This window comes from Prionailurus bengalensis, chromosome B3 (genome assembly GCF_016509475.1).
Source record: "Prionailurus bengalensis isolate Pbe53 chromosome B3, Fcat_Pben_1.1_paternal_pri, whole genome shotgun sequence".
NCBI classification, from domain to species: domain Eukaryota; kingdom Metazoa; phylum Chordata; class Mammalia; order Carnivora; family Felidae; genus Prionailurus; species Prionailurus bengalensis.
The window spans coordinates 120,351,672-120,366,512 of NC_057355.1; the positions used below are offsets into that span (position 1 = coordinate 120,351,672).

General features: G+C 54.1%; 1 protein-coding gene across 4 annotated transcripts in view; it reads right to left on the reverse strand.

The window, feature by feature from the left end:
- Nucleotides 1–12,275, reverse strand: part of LTBP2 (latent transforming growth factor beta binding protein 2) — a 106,937-nt gene extending 94,662 nt beyond the window's left edge. For all 4 annotated transcript variants that reach the window (XM_043556625.1, XM_043556626.1, XM_043556624.1 and 1 more), the window contains exons 1-2: nucleotides 11,062–12,275; nucleotides 3,808–3,878 (exon numbers count right to left, since the gene is read on the reverse strand). In XM_043556625.1, coding sequence (XP_043412560.1) covers nucleotides 3,808–3,878; nucleotides 11,062–11,555 — 565 coding nt within the window. In that variant the 5' untranslated portion in view covers nucleotides 11,556–12,275. The remainder of the gene's footprint in view (nucleotides 1–3,807; nucleotides 3,879–11,061) is intronic.
- Between the last annotated feature and the right edge of the window lie 2,566 nt (nucleotides 12,276–14,841).

Below are 14,841 nucleotides of genomic sequence, written 5' to 3' on the forward strand. Positions count from 1 at the left end.
GTGGTGGTGACGGTGGGGTAACCCACCTAGCCCCCTCAACAGCTACAGGGACTCCTTCTGCCCTCCCCAGAAGAGTCCCAGCCTCTGTGCATCTAGGCTGAGAAAATGAGAAATCAAAGAATTCTTCAAAGCTTCTTTCCCCGCATGAGCCTTCAGAAGCCCCCAAAGCTTGTGTGTGTGTTGGGGTGGTGATGGGGGTGAGCCAGTTTGGAAAGGCTGTACAGTCTTCCAAATGCCCCAACTATAAACAGGATCCAGTCAGCCCACACTCTACGGTGCTTCCCCTCAGGAAGGACTTCAGGCAGGCCCCCGTCAGCTGCCTCCACAAATACATAAACACATAAATCCTGGGGCAGAGCTGGCAAAGCCACAAACGGGAAGGCAGAGACCAAGAGCAGAAGAAGAGATTAGAGCCCAACTCTCGACCCTGCCAAGGTGGAGTGAGGAGCTGGGATTCGAACAATGGCTGCCTGCAGACGCAGTGGCTCCCTGAGGTCCAGACACTGGACAGGGAGGAAGGAAGGGGCCGGGTGGCTGGACTGGTATGTCACAGCCACCGAGGATTCTGCGAGAGGAGGTGAGAGGGGACCAGGGTGTGGCCCAGCGGGCAAGGGCCATCCCTCCCTGTGCATGGGCAGTGGGTTGGACCCACAGATATCTGGGAGAGACCGGGGGACAGACTGAGTCTCCATAGGGTCCTGGGACTAGACTTCATTCTTGGAAGTGAGGGAAGTCCTCCTCGTCCGCCTCCCTCTCCCGCTGGCCAAGGAGGCACCCCACATGTGTGAAAGTGCTAGGGAAGAGTCCCGAGAATTCTCCGGCATTGGTACCCTTGGCTCCAGCCAGGAGGGCAGCTGTGGGGAAGGGAGAGGAAGATACTAACCAACAGGGGGAGGCAGGAGAGAGCCAGCTGACAGGGTGTGGTGCCAAGAGCCCCACATTCTACAGAGCCAACACCCCACCGCCCACGTGGTTCTCGTTAGGCTCTTTAGCAGCAAAACAGCAACAAGCAAACAGTACAAGGCCCAGCTAACCAGCACACAGACCTTCGGTGGGCAAGCCAACCTCCAGTTGGGAAAGGCCCCCCGGCGATTCCTCTAGGAGAGCTGCCAGCTGCGTGCCAGGGTCGAGGGGGGATGACCAGGGGAACAGCAGGGCGAGGGGACCCGGAGAGAAATACGGGGGCTGAGGACTCCCAGGGTGGACTGGGGATTTGTCCGCATGCCGGCGCATCCCCCGGCTGGGGACAACTGCACGCACGCGTGTTGGGTCTGACAATCTGCACACTCCCCCAACTTTTGAGTTTCCAGCGTCAACACTCCAGCTGGGCAGAGACTGATGCTGGAAAATCATGAACAAGCTAGGAAACTGAGAACCTCCAGGGCTGGAGGGCCCGAGCGAGGCCCATGCCCAGACCCCTCAGGTAGCTGATGAGAAGCGCACCCCCTCTGAAAGCCACCCCGCTCCAGCTTCGACTCAACTCTCAACAACACTCTCTGCCGAGCTCCCTAGAACATATCAACCTTCCTCCCCATCCCCAATCCCGAATCTCTCCCCAGTCCTCCAGAGGGCCCCAAGGCCCTGATATTCAAAGTGTGGTCCCTGAACCACCAGCAGCACCTGGGAGCTTGCTAGAAACTCAGACTCTCCAGCCCCTTCCCCAGACCTGCTGAGTCAGAATCTGTACTTCAGTAAGATCCCAGAGGAGTCATGGGAACATCCCAGATTTGAGTTAGGGCCCCCAAGGCAAATCTTCCTCTGACTGACTAAACTCTGTTCAGTGGTCTTCAGCCCTGGTGAGAATTGCCCTAGGGTTGTTTTAAAAATATACCAGTGCCCAGGCCCTAGCTTCTAACTCCAAATCTTCTGCTGAGCATAAAGGCACCTGGCTACCCACATCCCTTGTCTCCTCTGCCCAGCAGTGTGGCTGATGTTGAGGCTCAGATCCTCCCCCAGTGAGCCTGTGACCTTACGCAAGCCACCCGAGGCATAACGACTTCATCTTACAGTTCTGAAGGAAAAGTGTCTTTCCCCCAACTCTGCCACCAGCCACAGAGGGCCTGTCCTCTGAGAGCCCCCACTAATCCAGGCTCCCTGAAAAGGAAAGAATTTTCAGGTGAAAGTTCTGCTTTGCTGTTTGTTTTTGAGCTTGGGGTTTTGGTCTATCTGGAGACCCTTAGAGAGACCCAAGCTTCTGCCTGAGCTTTGCTGTCAGGCTAGGAGAGGGTCAGGGCCATGGAGTTTGAAGCAGAACCAGGAGCTTGGGGAGCCAGTAGGTCCATCCCCACAGAAACAGATGCATGCCCATTTTGTCCCCTGTCATCCCCATCTCGGGAGAGATGAGGGCATCCATCAGGGCTGGGAACGCCACAGGTTTGGTCAAATACCCAGACCATTAGTTGTGAAACCCTCGCGCTGAAAAGGGCCTGGGGCTTGTCATTGGGCAGGAAGGGGTTCTGCTGAGAATGAATCTCTGTATCCAGCCTTAGGACCTGGGAGAAGGTAGTGGCAGGAAGAGACAAGTGAGGCCCCTGGGCCAACCAGACCTGGGGAGCTGATGAGTGCTCACGAGGAGTCCTGGGGTGTGAAGGAGAAAGATCCAAGGGGCTCTCTGGAGCCCCCATATGTTTTCACCTGTGAGGATTCCAAATCCAGAAGGCCCGGCCTCAGCTGGTGTCGGGAGCCCCACACAACCCCCCACAGAGAAGAGTATGGGGTTCTAAAGTCAAAATGCCTGGATCCAGCCCCAGATCTAGTGCTTGGAGTCGTGTAACCTTGGCCATGTTTCCTAATCAACCCAAGACTCAGCCTCCTTGCCCGTAAGTGGGAATGGTCAGTAAATACCCACTTTACAGGATTATCGAGAGTCTTGATGATGTACGTGAAGGGCTTAGCACAGTGTTAGGCACACAGTGAATGCTCAGCTCTTAGCCAGTAGGAATAGCAGTAGTGATCCCAGTTCACAGGTGTAGAAAGTGAGGCCCACAAAGATAAGGTAAGATAAGACATCTGGCAGCAGGGTCCAGGGATTAAGAAGAGGGACCCCCCGGAGTCAGGTCACTTGAGCTCAAACCCTGCCATTTCCAGGCCACGTGACCCGGAACCTGCTTGTGACCTGCTTGTGCCTCAGTTTCCTTATTTGCCAAATGGAGAGGAGTACTCCCTGCCCCCCTGGCCATATAAAGTGTAGCTTGCACAAAGCGAGTCCTGTGTAGGGATTGGCTCTTGTCGTTGTCACCGCCTCTACACCACGAAGCCTCTCCGAGAGGCTTAGGCATGGACCCCTGGCTCTTTCTGCCTGGCTCCCTGGTTTCCATGTAACTAAGATGACTCTTCTCTCTTTTCTCTCATCGGGGCCAGCCTGCCAGCTTCAGAGCAGTCTCAAAAGGCTCTCCAGAAGTGGGATCAGAGCCTCACCTGACAGCCTCATCCTGGCAGACGCCTGACAGAGGCCAGGACCAGCAGGGCCAGAGGCCATGGCAGGGTGGAGTCCCATGGCACACGATGTGCATGGTGCCCCTAGAAATGTGGGACGCGGAGACTCTGGGGCCAGGCATGTTTTGCAGACTACAGGGGCATGTGGGCACCTAAGGGACCCCGTGGACGGGGCAAGTGGGGCACCGACACAGTGGGGCAGCAGGAAGGGAATGCAGGAAGCTTTAAAAAACATAATCGGGGGATTTTCTCCGAGAAGTTGTTCCAGCTGGAGGCCTTTTTAAAATCTCCTCCCTTCCACCATAGGCTCCTGGCCTGGCCAACCTCCAGGGAGAGAGGGGGGAGAAGGGTGAATGCGGCGGAGGCACTCACGTTTGATACAGTGGTTGGTGCTGTTCGCCGTCGTCCATCCCGGGCAGCACTGTCCCCCGCAGACATTCCTCCTGCCGGATCAGCAAAACAGGGTCAGCACAGGGTGCTCAGAGTGGTACTCTTCACAGAGCTGCTTTGGTGGTCCCGCCCTCTACTGGCAGGGCCTGGGGGAACACTGCCAGGCTGGCCACACTGTCCCCCTTCTCTGGGGAGTCCACATGGCCCAGGGGTAAGCACTTTGACATCCTGCAGATCTAACACTGATTCCTGACTGCCGTTCTCTGAGTGATCTTGAGAAACTCCACTCCCTCCCTCAGGATGATGGACATAATAATACCTGCCTAACTGGGTTGTTGTCATGATTAAACGAGAGAGAGGGAGAGGGAGAGAGAGAGAGATACAGTACCTAACACAAAGAAGTCACTCTCCTGGGACAATAATGAGTGATCATGCAGATGATGAAAAAAGCAAGTTCAGAAAGGTTCAGTCACTTGCCGAGGCTAAACAATGAGTAAGTGCCAAAGCCAAATGCAAACTTGAGTTGGCCCGTCTCTAAGTCATGCTCCGACCCCACACTGCCTCTCACCAAAACGAAACACCATGGTCCTTTGCCCAACAAATGCTGACCATGTAGGGGAAGCTGGAAAACACATGTAAAACAGTCCTAAGGACCTACATATGCGTCACCTGCCCACACATGCACACGGGGAGAAGTCTGCCCCTGGCAGGCCAGTGGGTGTGCAGTGGGGACAGAGGGACCTGGGGTTATAGAATTTCTATCGAGGAGGGGCTTGAGGTGGTGAGCTGGTAAGAAGATGAAACTGTGTACTTGGGTTAAGCTGCCTCTGCATAGCGAGCACACTTTTTCTTTGGGCAGGCTGATAGAACTTACTCCATGGGGGATAGTCCTTCCCCAGCTACTCCTTGGTTCTGGCACCGAGGGCATCCGCAGGAGACGCTGGTCTATACTGATCGCTGGGGCAGTTACCCAGCTCACTCGCACACTGCTTTCAGGTGTGTGATCAGACCCCTGTAGCCCCAGCAGGTTTCACTAGCCCCCACTCTTCGTCTGAAGACTCAAATGCCCAGACCTGGGTGACTTCTCTAGAAGGACTCTTCCTGGAGAAGGCTTCTGAGGGCCTTGGCCCTGGCTTCATGGGCCCCATTACGGGCATCAGAAATGGTCTACTGAGCACTCACTGAAACAGGATGAGTGGGGCAGCAGAGCACGAGCTGGAGAATCAGGGCGAAGGACAGAGAAGGGGGCCTGTTCCTGTGACCTCTGTGGCCAGGGGAGTAAGCATCTGGTCTCGCTCATGAATTTATTTGACATTTCAACGGACCCCAAAGCTTGTGTGGTTTTTTCAGTCTTACAAAACATTCAAAATAAATTCCTGCAGCTTGGAAAAGCTGAAGCCCGTTTCTAGCCCTTTGGCCCAAAGTTGTGGGGAACTGCCTCCCAGGGAGCTCCCAGAATATCCTCCCAGCCAAAAGCTGTGCCATTCTGGCCACCTTGTAGCCTCTCTGGACCGCTGCCTTCAGCAGCTTCCTGGCTCTATGAGAACCTCCTCCCCATCAGGGCCCAAGTCACTGGGTTCTGGGGAAGGGGCTGGTCCTCATACCCAGGCTTTCTGAGTGTGCACGCCGGTGGAAGGGGTGGATATTTTACCCACCCATTTGTAAGTCACTCGTAAGTGACAAGTCCTCACAGGGGCCTAGGGGTCTTTGAAAGGAAACAGTCTGCATCCCCTGGGAGTTTCCTAAGAACTAAGGTCTGTTAGAGCTCAGACAGCACAGACTGAGGGGCCCACGTGGCTAGGAGGTCATGGCATGGAGCCCAGCCCAAGGAGGCCCCCTGAGCCAGCTGTCACCCCCAAAGCCCTCAGGACAGCTTTGCAGCTGAGTATAGGAGGCAGCGGCCAGCTCTGCCCTGCCTGCTAGTGGTAGAACACAGTGAAGCCTGGTCAGAATCAAAGACTGCCAGGCAGAGGGGGCCAGAATGGGGCTGGAAGGGCACTCAAGAGGGATTTGGGTACTCAATGGAGGACTCTGAGAGTTCCTTCTAGGCCAGTATCAGAATCTTGGGTAGAGGCCCAGGGAGGTGGGAAATGACCACTCAGCAGGCTCTGGCTAGCTGGAGGGAGCAAGTGTTTGACTAGCTGGGGCATATATGACCCAGGGATTCTGACTCCCTGGAAGGTCATTTGAACCCAACCTTCCAGGTGACACCTCTCAGCACACATCAACTCAGTATCCAGCATCATTGTCCAGCCCTTGGGGACACATCTGGCTAACAGCCTGGGACAGCTGCTGTTCCACCTAGGACCAACGTGGTCACATTGGTACTTTGTTAAAAACCTCACAAGGCTCTCCATTGGCCTCTCATGAAGCTGGCCAGACCCCCACCTGCCTGTGCAGTCTAATTGCTCCCATCACCCTTCCCTTGTCTCCATGACCTTCCACAACCAAAGCTATGATCCTCCAAGGCTGCAAAATGTGTTGTCCCTGAATTGCACCACATAGGGTCACATTTTGATGCCTTTGCTTAAACTGCTCTCTATCTAGAATGCCTTCCTTCTCTTTGCCGATTGAAACCCTTTGCATACTCCAAGACTTCCAGATCGAATGTTACCTCCTTTGTGTGAACCTCCCCTGATATACACTCAGCCTTTCCCATTCCCCATCCACTCATTCATTTAGAACGGATTGTCTCAGGGCCTGGGTGGCTCAGTCGTTTGAGTGTCCAACTTCTGCTCAGGTCATGATCTTGCGTTTTGTGGGTTCGAGACCCGCATGGCGCTCTGTGCTGACAGCTCAGAGTCTGGAGCCTGCTTTGGATTCTGTGTCTCCCTCTCTCTTTGCCCCTCCCTTGCTCATGCTCTGTCTCTGTCTCTATCTCTCTCTCTCTCAAAAATAAATAAACATTTAAAAAAATTTTTTTAAAGATTTAGAACTGATGCCTTGGGTTATTGGTCATATGTGTCTTCGTCTTGACTATCTGGAGAAGTCTTTCTTATTCCTCTTTGTGTCTAACACAATGCCTGACACCTGGTATACATTTAATACTTCTCTGTTTCACTTAATCCACTGTTTCCCAAATAACGGGAGCCACACCCAGAGTAGGAAAGGGGGTTTTAGGTTTCCACAATCATAGCATTCGACAATGCAAGAGATTCCCTTTTCAGTGATCTTTCTAGCCTGATTAGATGAGTGAAAAAAAAAAAATCTGCCTGAGGTTAGGTCTCCACGCCAGGTCCTTCCCCTAACATTTCCCAGTCCCCCCTTTCAATAGGAAGCATACCACAGGGGTGAGCTTCCTAAGATAACGGTGTCTGACTAGAATTTGAGAACATTTCATTATTTCAATTCTCCTGCAATCACCTTCTTTTTATGACAAGTGGTACTATTTTCGGCTCGATAAGAGTGATACAAAGTGTCCTCGAAAAATGAATTTATTTATGTAGAAAAATGAGGCAAGCACTACTTGCAATCGCAAAAAAAGGTAAATCATCTAAAGGGTCGAAAACAGGAGGGTGGATAATTGTATATTCAGACAATGGCATAATAAACCACACTTAAACTGAATAAACGTGAGCTGAATATACTAACCTGGTTAAACTTAAAAATCTAATGAGGAAGGGAGAAAGCAAATTGTAGGAGGATAATACAGTATGGTATCACTTATCTAAGTTTAAAGATATGCAAAACAGGGGCGCCTGGGTGGCGCAGTCGGTTAAGCATCTGACTTCAGCCAGGTCACGATCTCGCGGTCCGTGAGTTCGAGCCCCGCGTCCGGCTCTGGGCTGATGGCTCAGAGCCTGGAGCCTGTTTCCGATTCTGTGTCTCCCTCTCTCTCTGCCCCTCCCCCGTTCATGCTCTGTCTCTCTCTGCCCCAAAAATAAATAAAAACGTTGAAAAAAAAAATTAAAAAAAAAAAAAGATATGCAAAACAATACTGTGTATTTTACGGAGCCGTGCATTCATAGTAATTGTGTAAAAACATACACTGGAATCATGAATGAACTCAGGGTAGTGGTTAACTCTGGGCAGAGAGAGAGAGCGAGAGAGACAAATTTATAGAGGAATTTTCAACTGAAAAAAATCAGAAGCAAGATGTGCCCAAATCTTAAGGTTTGAAAAATCTGGATTGTTAGGCATATTATTTCCAATACCTTTTTGTATGTTTGTACAAAAGTTCATATTATAAAATACTTTAAAATTGATAAAATACAAAATCCTGCTATTTTAACAGTATATAAATTCAAAGGAAAATAATAGAAGAGGGAAAATATCAAGGAAAATATTATGAAAGTGTTTGGCTGTGAGGCTAGTTCAAGATATACTGCCTATTTTGAGACAAGGGCTTTAAAAGTCCCTGTAGGGGTGCCTGGGTGGCTCAGTTGGTTAAGCGACAGACTTGGGCTCAGGTCATGATCTCACCGTTAGTGAGTCTGAGGGCTCTGTGCTGACAGCTCAGAGCCTGGAGCCTGCTTCAGATTCTGTGTCTCCCTCTTTCTCTGCCCTTCCCCTGCTCGTGCTCTCTCTCAAAAATAAACATTAAAAAAAATTTTTAAGTCCCATGTAGACCATAAATTTCATTAGTGCAGGCAGGATCTTTCGGCTATGGTTACAATGTATCTCACACACCTAGCATTGTGCCTCGCACATGCTTACTAAATCATCCTTGTGTGCAATAAATTCCCACTACATGCCAGTTTCGTGAGGACACGCGCTGTGCCCGCCACTGCCGTTATCTCCATGATCCAGCACAGCGCCTGGCATATAGGAGGCTTTTCAAATACTTGTTGAAAGAATAAAGAATCCCGGGAAGTCGTAACGCAGTTCCAAGCTCCACCAGAAGGTGGCACTTGGTCCTTGGCCCTGGGCAACCCACTAGGCAATTGCCAGAGAGGTCAGCCTGGCCAGAAGCCATTAGCCAGAATGGGCCTGCGTAGAGGAAGCAGATGGACAAGACTGCCACTCAGCCCTCCCCAGCTGATTTGGAGCGGTTGTGTGGACTGCCAGATGAACCCACCCTTTATCAAAGCTGCAGAAGACTATCTGGGGGAGAAGCCGAGCCCCCAGATACACAACTTGTGATAACGTGTGTGCGCCTGTGTATGATAGGTGCCTACGGGGGGCACCCCGTCCATGTCCTTACACGCCTGTGCACATATACCGGCTCTATTGTGGTGACAATCTGCTTTGCACATCTTCACCTCATTTCACAACTTCTAATAGTGCACCCTTCCACTCCCACCCTGCACTATCCTACCTTCCCCCCAACTTCCACCTAAATGCCAATGAATAAGTTCCCCCATGATCTCGCCCAACCTATGGCTCCAGCATCACTCCTATGGCTTCCCTACACCAGGGCGCCTGCTTGTCCCCAGGCCAGTGCCAATAGTGAAAGGGCCTTGTCCTCGGGCACTGCTACACCTCTGGACCCCACTCCTGCCGCCTCCCCTCTGCTTCCCCACAAACTGTCCATTGACCCCCAGGGACTGCAGCTCACAGGGCTGCCTTCTCCTCCGAGCTCCTCAGCCATAGCTGTCCCATTTCTTTATGCTTTAACATGAACTTTCCGTTACTAGAAAGCACATTCACTGGCACATATCTGTTCATCTCTCTAACTCCCTCTCTCTAACTTTTAAGTAATTGAGTTGCTTTCCCTGCAGGAACAATGCCTTTGTCACTGGGCTGCCATCTCCTATCCCCTGCTCTGCACACTAGCTCTTAGGAAGCATGTATCAACTTGCACACATCAGGAAAGGAAAAAACTGAAACACGTGGGTGCTCCATTAACCCTTGTTGGCTGATCCTGGGTGTGAGCAACTTGGCAGTGCGTGGGTGTACTCTCAGCCTGCTTGGAGCTGGGCCTTCCGTGGGCAGCAGCGACTTCATCCACTCATTCAACAGATACTCAATGAGCATCAATTATATGCAGGCACTGTTCTAGGCACTGGTAATATAGCAATGAACAAAACAAAGCCTCTGTTTTCATAGAATTTACATTAGTGTGGGCTGGGAGACCAAACCATAAATGCGGAAACAGAAACAGGTAAAGCAGAGTGAAGGGAGAGAGGGTGGGGCAGGAGTAATCAGAGACCTGTCTGAGCAGAGATCTGAACGAAGGGAGGCAATCCTGCTGAAGTGGGAAGGGTGCAGCAGCCAAGGAAAACCCAGGGTGGAATGCCATGAGGCACACGGTCCTCCAGGATAAAACCGAGGGTACAAGTGTCCTTACTGTGCACTGGGACTGAAACCAGCTAGTATATTGGGCCCAGGCCATAAAGCCAGAGCCCTTCCCAGCCTCCCCCATCCTGCCCCCAACCAGCCGCTCACTGCCCAGGGCTCCCGTGCCCTCTATTCTAGAGACACCTGTCATACCCAGACAGGGCCAGTGCCCCTCAGCCATGAGGATCCCAGCTGGGATGAGGGCTGCCTGGGAGGCTCCCGACGCTGCGAGGGCGCCCCCAGCGGGCAGCAGGGATGCCCGGGGAGAGGGGAAAAAAGCAACTCGCAAGGTTGGGGAGAGACTTAGTCCTGTAGATTGCACGAGTAGCGCTGACACGTAGCTGCACAGACGAGCACACAGACCCATTCTCCCACGTACCTACTGTACCCCAGCTCGAGCGGGAACAGGCTTCGAACCCAAAGTGCCCTTGAGCCCATGCCGCCTCCCACGTCCAGCCACGCGAGGGCCCAGGCAGACCTGCGTCCCAACTGTATATACACTTGTAGCCAAGTTGAGGCTTCGCTGCCAGCTCCGTTCCCGGAGATGCATCTGCCTTGGCATTCTGGAGCCCCGACCTCCTCTACCTACCTGCGCTCTGAGCCCGCTCGACCGCTCCCGGGTCTCAGGCGCCTGAAACGCCCACCCCGCTGCCCCTTCGGGGCTCCCTTTTGGTTCCCGGCAGCGCTGCGGGAGTCTGCGGGCACCAGTTAGCGGAGGGCAAGCGAATGCACCCGCGCCTTGCGAAAGGATTTAACGTCAGGTCTCGGCGAGCTGGCACGAAAGGGTGAGGATGGTGTTTCTCTCTGCCCTCAACTCTTCGAAAGTGGGGCGGATCTCCGAGCCTCAGCTTCGGGACCCCGGTGCTGTTTGCTTGCAGTCCTGAGGCCAGAAGAACCAAGGGCACGAGCCCGGGGCCCTCTCTCCTCTCGCCTGCCCATCCCTCCACTAATGAGCACACGGAGACCCGCCCTCGCTTCCCCCGACCCCTCTGCAGTGCTTCCCTCTGCAGTGCTCACCCCGTAAGTCGCCCTCGCGGCGGGGTTGGGGGCGCAGCCCCGGGCCGCTGCGGGGTTCCGAGGCGCGGGAGAGACGGGGCGGCCCGGGCGCGGACTGCGGGCTGCTGCTGGCCCAGGGGACTGCTTCTCCAGGTCTGCGCAGGTGGCTGGGCTCGGCGCGGCTGCTGCGCGCGGGGCGGCCTCCTGGCCAGCGCGTTGGCGGGCCTCCGGGCGCTCCCCCAGCCGAGCTGGGCCCGCTCCGTGGGCGGCAAGCCCGGGACGGGCGCGTCCTGCTCTCGGAACAGACTGTACACCTTGGCCGCAGCCGCGGCGGGGTGACTGCCCCCGGGGCGCCGCAGCCGGTTCGCCTCCCTGCCAGCCGGCTCGTATCTTCCCACCAGGTCCCTCTGAGCGTGACCCATGCCCACGAAGAGAGCCAGGGTGAGGGCCAGGAGGCTCCCGCAGGGGTTCCGCAGGGCACGCCCGGTGCAGCGGTGGGTGGTCGGGGGCCTCATGGCTCCGGGGGCGACTGGAGAGCGGTGAGCGCGGGGAACAGCCTCGGGGGCTTGCGGCGCCTGCGCTCCGCTCCCCTGCCGGCGGCCCGCTACTCCTGGTCTAGGGGCTCCGAGCCAGCCTTCCCCGGGCGAGGGCTGGGCGGCGTGAGCGCTCCGGGGCTGGGCGCCCCGAGCCTGGCGTCCGCTCGTCTCCAGCCGGGTGCGCACCGCCGCTGCACTTTTCGCGCCTTCTCCCGGTCTCTGCGGCCTTCTGTAGGGGAGACGGACGCTTTTATTTTTGGAAACTTCCCCCTGTTTTTTCGTCTCTTTTATCTACATCATGCCCCCTCCTCGGAGGGACAGCTCAGCCCCCTCATTACGGGAGAGGGAGAGAGGAATTCCAGCAACACCCACTTTGGCACCGGGACGCGAGCGGGCGGCGAGGGGGGTTAACCCGTGAGGAGCTGGGGGCAGCGCAGAGCTGACCCGACGGCTGGCGGGGGAGACGACGCCTGCCGGGATGGGGGCACCTGGTCACCTTTCTCTCTTGCTGGGCAAGCTCGAACTGCTGACCTGTCCCGCATTTATGTCCTGCCCCCGCGCTCGGGGACAAACTCCCGGTTGGGTGACCCAGGCTGCGGCCTCGAAGGTCTGAAGGAGGCCAGGAGAGGTATTAAGAACGGCGTGACAAGAGACTGGCCCGGCGGGACCGCCGTCCGGCCCCTTCGCTTCCCGCCCCGGCCACTGGGGGCGCCCGCTGCGGGATCGGCTAGCCTGCGGCGGGGGCGGGGCCGCGCGGGGCAGAGCACGGAGCTCACCTCCCCCTCCGCGCGGCAGGACGCGTGAGCGCTGGAAGGTCTCCTGGGGCGCGCGCCCTGCCTGGGGCGCGCGCCCTCTAGTGGAGCTGGCTGCGTCCTCCGCCACCTTGCAGCCGCTGCCGGCCGCCTTCGCTCCTAGGTCTTAATCCTTTTCCTGTTGCGTCAGGGTCCAGACTAGGCCTGAGGCGGCGATGGCGGATCCTGGAAGAGATATCATCTTTTAAACAAAGGTATAGATATAGAGGATCTAGAATAAGGTCACGCAGGAAACAGCGTGTATCCAAAAAGGGAATGAAATCCTGGCCTCCTGCTTCAAGCTCAGAAGCCCATACTCTGGACCCCCAGCCCCTTTTTCCCAAGGGAATTTCCTGGAGGTGGGGGAGCGGGCGGATTCGATGAGTCTGTGATTGACCTGGGTGTGCGCAGTGAGTTCATTCACACCATGACCCTCGGCCCCAAAGTCTAAAGGCCTGGCAACCATGCTGTCCCGGGTGGCTTTCTACAGCCTCCTGTTTCCCAGAGAGGAAGAGTGACAGAGCAGGCAGGACGGCACCAGTGGATAACTTCCCACACTACCAAAGCTTGGTCAGTCAACACCTGGTGTTGGAATTCATGCCCGCTTCCCTCTCCCTGAAACACTCACCTCCAAGATGTTTTACAGAATTAGCTTTTTGTCACTTCCCCTCCCAACTCAAATATCACCTACCTCCTGGAGTGGTCTCTCTGAGCCTCCAATCTAGAGCAGCCGTCCCGCTTACTTGCAGCACATCACCCTGCTTTGCGGTCATTGCTCTAATGCCTAGCTGAAAGTATCCTTTTTATTTGCTTGCCTATGCAACTGACCTATTGAATGGGCTGACCTTGAAGAGGGACTATCGGGAAACAGCTACAGTTTCCTCCCCTCACTGCCTTGACCCATGTTACGGTGAATTCCTCTTCTCCGCCTTTAATGACATCTCAAGCAGAGTCCTTGGCTTGCCCATCCCCACCACTCACAAGAACAGTCTCATTTCTGCAATTAAGACCAATTTCCAGGCACTAAAAAGTCTGGTCCTATCCAAATCAAAACCTCATCCAATTTAATCAATCTTCGCATCCAATTTAATGCTCCTCCCCTCCCCTCCCCCATGGGCCTGTCCCCTGGCTGGAGATCCTGTAGTGGGGAGAGTAGGGCATGGTCTGTTTTTCTAATCTTCCTTTGCTGCTGTGGCTCCCTTGTGTCAGAGTTGGGGGAGAGGTGTCAGAGGGAAAGTGGCAAAATCCTATGTGACAGGTGCCCTTGGCTGGCAGGTGCCAAGCGCTTGCCCTTTCATGGGCACCTTTGTGGGCTCTTGGGAGGCTCTCTGCAGGACCTCCATCCTGCACTGCTGTACCAGAGCGCTCTCTGGCCAGCCTCTTACAGACCCCTGTATTTCCTGCCTCTTGTGGGACTTGCCTGCCAATGCCAGCAAGTCACTGGTGACTTGGCTGCTCTTGCTCTGCCATAGAGGCCACTCCAGCCAGGCTCCACAGTCAGAATTCTCCAGACAAAAGAAATACACACAAGTCTCTTCACTTATGCCCATCCTGAAATCCTGAAGACATGTGTTGGGCTCCTTCCAGAATGTCCTTGATGTGCTTGGGGGCACTGGAATGCTTGCGACTTCCAGCAACTCGGCCAGCATCCATGGAAGGAGGATGTTAGTCTCCTCTTCTTGGAGGCCCCCAATCTCTATGACTGGTTCTTTTGGGGCTTGGTTTGCATTGAGGAGTGCCCTCAGGGGAAATCTCAGCCTTGCCGACTAATACAGCGGTTCCCTACCTCAACAACTTTCTTCAATCCCTTTCATGTATAGACTGGAATGGAGGGATGTGGCTAAGTGTTGTTGAACTTGTTCTGCCTTTAGGAAGGTGTCCAGTACTTCTCTTTGGAATGTGAGAATATTTAGTCCTTATTGTTCTAGGCTGTGCAGCCTCAGAAGAAATTCAAAGATCACAGAAAAATCCTGTTCAACCACCTATAAAAAATCATGTCTGATTTTCCAAGCCACAATGATAAAGGAATAGGTATCTTGCCCACGTGGCTCACCACTCTTTCTCCAGAACCCAGAACAGTGCTTGATTCCAATAGACAGCCATGAAATATGTGTTCACTGGGTGGCTAAGTACACGAATGACACAATGGTCCCATCAAGTAAAAAGGGCTGGTTTCAGGGCGCCTGGGTGGTTCAGCTGGTTAAGCGTCCGACTCTTGATTTCAGCTCAGGTCACGATCTCACGGTTGGTAGGATCAAGCCGCATGTCGGGCTTTGTGCGGACAGTACAGACCTGCTTGAGATTCTCTGCCTGCCTCTCTGCCCCTCCCCTGGTCACTCTCTCTCTCCTTCTCTCTCAAAATCAATAAATAAACTTTTTTTTTTTAAGGGATGGTATCACTAGATCCATTTTTTTTTAATATAAATTAGGTCATCTATTATTATTTTTTTCAACGTTTATTTATTTTTTTGGGA